At 48.2% G+C, this 7,187-nt stretch overlaps 1 protein-coding gene across 1 annotated transcript; it reads right to left on the reverse strand.

Annotated features, from left to right (window-relative positions):
* Positions 1 to 348: 348 nt before the first annotated feature.
* Txnip (thioredoxin interacting protein) lies at positions 349 to 4,423 on the reverse strand. The gene is made up of 8 exons (XM_048446904.3): positions 3,878 to 4,423; positions 3,327 to 3,399; positions 3,061 to 3,208; positions 2,861 to 2,963; positions 2,472 to 2,728; positions 2,208 to 2,364; positions 1,965 to 2,116; positions 349 to 1,828 (listed from the first exon to the last, which is right to left on the reverse strand). Exons 1-8 carry the CDS (start codon positions 4,125 to 4,127, stop codon positions 1,784 to 1,786), a joined length of 1,185 nt encoding a protein of 394 aa, XP_048302861.1. The 5' UTR covers positions 4,128 to 4,423; the 3' UTR covers positions 349 to 1,783.
* Between the last annotated feature and the right edge of the window lie 2,764 nt (positions 4,424 to 7,187).

Genomic DNA, 7,187 nt, shown 5'->3' on the forward strand with positions numbered 1-7,187 from the left:
TAAAGACACTTTCTTCAAAGCCTAAGGACCTTGTCTGGGTCCCCAGCATCCGAGGATCCAAAGTTCAAGGTCAGCCTTAGCTACAGGAGCAAGTCTGAAGGAACCTGGTGACAATTCGCTGTAGACGTGGCTAATTAGCTTCCATCACCTGATCCCGCCAACTTCGTCTGAACGGAGCCTGAATCAGCTGATGGCTCACTGTTGTCTCCAACTCTGCTGTCACTCAGGGTCCACAGGGACCGCTCTCTCAACAGGGTTTTCAGCATTGTGAAGCAGGGGAAGGCAATTGTGCACACCTACTTTCTAGTAATTTCTCCAATGTCGTTTCACAGACAAGAAAAAAAGAACTTTTTTTTTGCCATTAAAAAACTTTTATTTATTTATTTATTTTTTTTACAAACGATATCCCCCACCTTGGGGTGAAAATATATTTGGTTAAGTACAAAATATAGTTTTTGTCATACAAAAAAAGATACACAAAATACAAAAACATAAATGAAACCACCATCAGCTCACATGCTTTCTGGCTGCGCAGTTCAGAAAAGGGTGGAGCTCAGTGCTGACACAGGACATTGAACAAAGTGCTACGGCGGAGAGTGACTGGTCAGGCACTGGTGGCCACAATGAAAGCAGCTGAGAGTCCTTTCTCCTAACACTGGGCAGGAAATGGGTCTGGGGGGCTTTTGTGAAATTCTCATTGCAATGCCCGGAGTCCCTGATCAGTGCGGGGCATCTCGATGCAGAGGCTCACAGGGCACGCCCTTCATATTCAAATCAGAATCACGCAATTCTGTACACTGGGACAAAGTCTCCAAAGTAATAACCAAGCTGAGCCTTTAATCTCAGCACTCAGGAAGCAGAGGCAGTAGGATCTCTGAGGCCAGCCTGGTCTAAGTGTAGAGTTCCAGGCTAGCAAAGGATAGACAAGACCCTGTCTCAAAAAACAAACAAAAAAGAACAACATCAAAGCCCCCACACAAATCCCTTTGCCCTGTCATTGGGCTTAACCCTTAAGACACAGACCAGTGGAGTTCACATCTGCAGCCGAGACTAGAGCTAAAGTGCCAAGAGTCATAGAGATAACAGATCCTCCGTCTGGTTAGGAGTTTATAAAAGAACGCAGTGCAACTGGCTGGAAAATGGCTTCTATGGCCATCGGTGGAAGCAGTCAGAACTGCTCTGAGCCCAGGGTTGAGTCCACTGGAGCAGCTGTCCTGTGATACACAGGGTGCTCTCCATCTCCCAGGCCCAAACCGCATCAGCCTTGGAAGATTTTTCTTTCTTTGTAAGGATATAAAAAGGGAACACTGATTAAAAAGCAAGAACAAAACCACCTCTTCCAAAATTTTGGCCTTGATTTTCCTTTTTTTCTAGCATGTGACATTGATTCTGTCTTCCATGGCACAGAGAAGTTCACGGTTTGCTGTTAATCTAGAACTCCCGTCAAAAAAAAAAAAAAACTTCGGAAAGACCATGCCAGAAGGTCATTTATACACTGACTCAAAAACTACAGACAATGTCTTCATTTCCAAGGCCTGAGAGAAAGTGGACCAGGTCTGAACCACCCAGCAAACACTCCCAATACCACACACAGTGCGGGCGCTGGCTGGGTCCGCACCACTTGAAGCCCGAGAACCCGCCGCTGAGTATCACCCCTGGAGTGCAGTCAGAGGCTGGGGTGGGGCCATTCTCCACTCTGAGACTGGGTCTCTAAAGCACTGGAGTCCAAGCAGAGAGGCAGAAAGAAATGAGTGAGGACAGACGCATCTTGTCTCCCACACGCTCACTGCACATTGTTGTTGTTGTTGTTAAGGGTGCAGGGATCCACCTGGGGAGGAAGCGTGAAGAGACTATTTTAGTTTTTTTTTTAGGTTAAAAAGTGGAAAAACCATGTGTTTAATAATCCTTCCTTCCTTCAGAAGGCCTGGGATAAAATGTCAATAATAAAAAATAGCAATTCTCACCTCAGTGTAAGTGGGTGGGGGCATGAACTGGAACTCAGGGGCATACATAAAGATAGGGCTGTCTGGAGGACCATCCACGTCATCAAGCAGGGGAGTGGTGGGGCTCTCTAAGCGGTGGTCTTCGGGAATGATGTCCATGTAGCAAGGAGGGGCTACAAAGGGAAAACAGGGATGAGAAATCCAGCCAGACTACCAATTGCACAAGCCCGATCAGGCCAAAATAAGCTATTAGACGTAGCTTACCTTCTGGGGTATCTGGGATGTTTAGGTCTATCCAACTCATTTCAGAGCTTGTCCGGCTGGCCATGCTGGATGTCCGGCTGCTCAGACCTGACCTGCTGCCAATCACCAGGGGTAGGTCAAGGATGACTTTCTTGGAGCCAGGGACACTCACATAGATCTAGAAAGGAAGGTGGCAGTGTGTTAGATGGGTGGGTAGAGAAGACACTGAATGTGTACCTGAAGAACGATCTCCCTTCTAGAACCAAGCCCCTGCGCTTCACTCACCAGCAAGGAATACTCCACACGCAGGATGTTGCAGCCCAGGATGGACGGTCTGATCTTCTGCACGCGGAGGCTCTTGCCACGCCATGATGCGCAGGTCCCCGAGATGATGTGATTGCCTCTGACTGAGGACAGCTTCTGAGTTAACACCTTGGTCTGGCCATTGGCAAGGTAAGTGTGTCGGGCCACAATAGCTGCTTTGGGGACCACAATGCGGGAGCATGTGTTCTCGAAGTCGGCATGGATGGAAATGTCATCACCTGGGGTAAGAGATGAAAAGACGTGACTATCCATGAGCTTCCTCTCCTCGACTCCATGGCCCCCTCCCGCTCCAAGCCCACAGTTCTGGCTACCCTGTCTGTGTTTTAAGCACGAGGTTTTTTTTTTTTTACCTTCACAGAACCCTTTTCTGTCGATTCGAGCAGAGACGGACACGCGCCCATCAGGAATGAACATGCAGGAAACTTTCTTCTCCTTTTTAGCTGATACCGGTGCCTGTGTAGAAGGACACGATGTTGAGATATTTCAATGCTCCAAGCATCTAGTTTATTATCCCCGACCAAGGAGACTAGAACCTTAAAGGAACCCTCACCATCAAATCAGGGGTATTGACATCCACTAAGTCCATCACTTCAAAGTTTTTCTTTGCCTCCTGCGTGGGCTGGCTGGGACGATCAAGAAAAGCCTTCACCCAGTAGTCGACACAACCATATTTGCCCTTGAAGGATGTTCCCAGGGGCCTGTGTAAAAACGATGGGGAAAAAAATTAATGCTCTCCAAGAACAGTAAGAGATCAGAGGGGGGAGGGGAAGGGGAGTTATAGAAATAGAGTCCAAGGTGCATTCAGCCAATGCCTACCCTTGAGGAAGCTCAAAGCCAAACTTGTACTCGTATTTGTTTCCAGGTCTCATGATCACCATCTCGTTCTCACCTGCAGGAAAACAAAGGCAAGGGCCCATTAGGTTTCTCGTTACCTTTCTAAAGCCTCTGTGTAGACGGTTTGGGCAGCAGACAGCATTATTTTACTTCCATTATCATCTCTTACAGTGGAATAAAAGATTCTGGTGCACTTTCTTGGACAGAAAGCTGCAAAGCCCACAATTACTAAGAGGTTCATCCAGCACAGTTGTCCCAGGAATCAGGAACAGACTGTGAATACATTAATCTTTAAGTAGCTAAGGCAACAGCTTCGGGAAACAGCATCTCAGAAAACTGTGTAAAATCACCATCGGGGGAAGGGTTTGTAGCAAAATGCTTGCAAATTTTAACTTAAAAATATCAGGACCAACAGAATTCAAACCCTTCAAGCGAACTACTCAAAACACTTGGTGGAGGCTCCAGTGCCTCCTTTTAAAGCCCTCCCCCGCCCCGGGCACCGCCCGCCCCGCAAAGAACAGCTGGCTCCGTACCTGTCGGCTGGTCTTCCAAGAGCAGCGTGTCTTCGTAGCGCAGGTAGTCCAAGGTCTGCTTGCACTGCTGAGACCCCTGCATCCACAGGACCTTGGCCACTCCGCAAGCCAGGATCCTGACGGCTTTGATCCGAGTAACTTCACACACTTCCACTATCACCCGGCCGGCCACCTTCTCCCCACTGCCGTACACCTTCTCCGGGTCGTTGAAGACCACCTCAAAAGACTTGATCTTCTTGAACATCACCATGGTGGAGCTCAGCGGGTTCAAGATGAACGGAAGCCAGAGAGGAAAAACTCCAGGAGCCCTTCACAGCAAATTAAAGCGCTCACTTTCCGGATGGCAGACGGGGCTTGGAAAACCCAAATAAAAATGTAAAGAAGCTCTCCAACAAACCCCAACAACCACTCGAACCGGTGCCTGAAAGTTTCAACCCGCGGGCTGTGCCAAAGGCTTTCGAGAGGCAGCAACAACAGCTGTCTTTGCTCCAGCAGCTGGAAGAACTCCGGGTAGGCAGGAGACTAGAGGAAGAGAGTGCCTACCGGGAGCCGGAAACGCCTTTATATAGCTGCCTGGCTAGCAGCACCACGCGAGTGCTGGCTCTGAGGCGCGTGCAGCCCTCGTGCACAGTTCTCCCATTGGCTACTTGGCTCTTGTTTACCAGGCCTCCGACCAATCAGCGAGGCCGCAGGGGCGCGTGGACACGGTGTGCTCTAGCGGGGAAAATGGTTGTGCGGGTGCGCTGCCTTGCCAGGAGGAGGGGCGAGGCTGGGGCCGCGGACCGCTCACCCCCCTCCCCACCCCTGGGAGTTGGGAAGCCCTGACCCCGCGACCCTGAACCCCATCCAGGCACTCGGTCTGGGGTTGTTTTTTGTTTTTTGTTTTTTTTCTTTTTCTTTTTTTAGGTGAAAGAAAAATGTGCTTAGGAGACGATTTCATGCCCCGTCTTAGCCAGCGCAATTCATTCCTGGCTCACAAGTTCGCGAGTCTGTGAAAAACAATCCCACTGCCCCAAGGATACTTCAGACTGGGCAGAGGGCGAGGGTGCGGTTGTGTTAGTGAGAAAGAGTCCGCCCGGCGTCCTCCTCCTATTGCATGTATACTGAGGAACAAAGCACATATGTTGGATATTTTAAGTCCCCTTTCAGTCCCCATTGGAAAGCAGGAACATTTGTCTGGTGTGTCCCCTTCCTTTCATGTCCCTATGGGCTGCTACTGTTCCCACGCATGTACATTCTATTCTGTTCTCTGGTCTCTGGAACGGAAGCAGTAAGGGAGTGTCCACATCCTGTTGCTTATCCCCTCATCTCTTCAGACTACCTGTGAAGTTGGGGAACACTTTGTATATGTTCCCTCATTTACCTCATTGCAACTTTAATGAGATGTGTACTTTACACTGATCTCTCCCTCCGTCCCTGTCTCTCCAGGAAAAAAAGGAGTGGGTACAAAAAAAAAAAAAAAAAAAAAAAGGAAGAAAAAGATCTATCACTTCTGACTCTGTTCCGAGTTCCTGTCACTCTTTATGTCTTCCTCCTCTCTCTTAAACTCCCTAAATGAAATGCATATCTGTAAGCCTGGTCCACACTCACCAGGGCTCAGGTTCTGTTGTCTTTACTTGGCTGGCTATTGACTAAGCTGACAGAGATGCCTCCAGGAGCTGACTCAAGAACTAAGTCTTAAGTGTGCTAAACCCTCCTGTGCAGAAGGATTCCCGCCCCCTCCCCTTGCCACTGAGTCCTAGACTCCTTCCATATTTGGGCAGAATTATCAGGAGATTGTCGCCTTGTTCCTTGTGCTGGGACATGAAGACAATGGTCCTGAGGTTAAGATGGAGAAGTAAAAAGCTTTTGCCTGTCTAAAATCCTGCCTTCTGCACAGTTAGGAACCTGTTCACTGCTGTCCATCAACAGCGCCTCGCCATGCTCACACGCCTTAACTGGGTTGACACCCTAAGGCTAACAAGTTACAACTCAACCTCAATATTAAGCAAGCTCAGAGTTGGATATCACACGGTTGAAAACCATAAACACAACACCAGAGTTTAGGAACATGTTGATCCTTAGGGTGTGTGTGCGTGTATGTTTGTTCCAGAAAGGTAACTAGGCTTGAGGTGTTTTCTGATGATAAACAGTATTCATTAAGAACAATGGAGGCAGGACTCTCATTTTAGTTCCAAACTGTGCAGGCATCTGGTGGGAAAAAAAAATTAGCTTGATATCATAAAACATCAACATGCTTATCAAAAACATATATCAATATTGTTAAATAGTGTGATATGTACCAACATAAGACTTAAAATTTTTTATGTGCATGCATGGGTGCTTTGCCACATGTATGCCTGCTGCAGGCAGAGTCCAGAAGACGATGCCAGATGCCCTGGAAACTACAATTACAGAGTTGGAACTGCCATTTTGGTGCTTGGAATTGAATTCGGGTCCTCTGGTATTATTAGCCACCAAGCCACATCTTCAGCCCCAGCTACATAAGGTTTGAGGAGAACCAGGGAGATGGTGCTGGGGAGTTCAGTCCCCAGAACCCCTACAGTATGAGAGACCCAACCCTGGCCTTTCCTGCCCTACTACTCACGCCCACAGACACAGAAAATAAAGTAAATGTAAGCAATTATTATTTTTGTTTCTTAAGATTTGAGGGGATCAGAAGGAAGGAGGAGAGGTGGCTGCAAACGGGTCCCAGAGTGTTGACTTGGGACATCTTAGAGAAAAGGCAGCGCTGGCATTTAGTTAAGGTTGTCTATGGAGGACTGATTTTTTTTTTAAATTTGAAACAATCCCGTGGACAGTTCGGTGTCTTGTCCCCTGTGTGACTGTCCTTTCTTCTGTTTACAGCACTCCCTGAAGACCACTTGTTTGTTCTGTGTTAGGCCAAAAATCTGTTTAACTTTGGCAGCTGCGGCTTGCTTTCCGGGCCTGTGGCCAAGGCTTGTTCTGAATTGGCTGCCTCCTAGATAGGCTGTTAATGACCTTTCACCTGGTATTCTGATAACAATCTGTCCTCCCCCCCGACACACACACACGCACGCACACACACACACACATCCCTTCTCACTTATTAGGTGGAAGAAAGAAAAAGGTCTTACAAACTCTTGCCCTACAAACAGTACAAACACTTGTGGGTACAAAGACAAGGACAGATGTACCCAGAGGAGCAAGGCAGGGCTTGGTTCGGGAGTTTTGCAAGTGAGGTCATCGCTTACCTGCCCCTTTCCCACCCTCTTCTTCCCGGTGCCAGTAGGAAACCCGTGGTGTTTGTCCTTTTCCTTTGTTTCTCTCTCAGTGACCTGATAGCCAA

This window comes from Myodes glareolus, chromosome 17 (assembly GCF_982192425.1).
Source record: "Myodes glareolus chromosome 17, mMyoGla1.1, whole genome shotgun sequence".
Lineage (NCBI taxonomy): Eukaryota > Metazoa > Chordata > Mammalia > Rodentia > Cricetidae > Myodes > Myodes glareolus.

Bases quoted from the DNA above. Each gene is read 5' to 3' on its own strand.
- Txnip (XM_048446904.3), bottom strand. From the start codon at position 4,127: ATGGTGATGTTCAAGAAGATCAAGTCTTTTGAGGTGGTCTTCAACGAC. The intron at 2,729-2,860 runs GTAAAAAAAAAA...CTCTTACCCCAG, and splicing joins CAGAAAAGGGTTCTGTGAAG to GTGATGACATTTCCATCCAT. The intron at 2,365-2,471 runs GTGAGTGAAGCG...CTTCCTTTCTAG, and splicing joins GTGTGGAGTATTCCTTGCTG to ATCTATGTGAGTGTCCCTGG.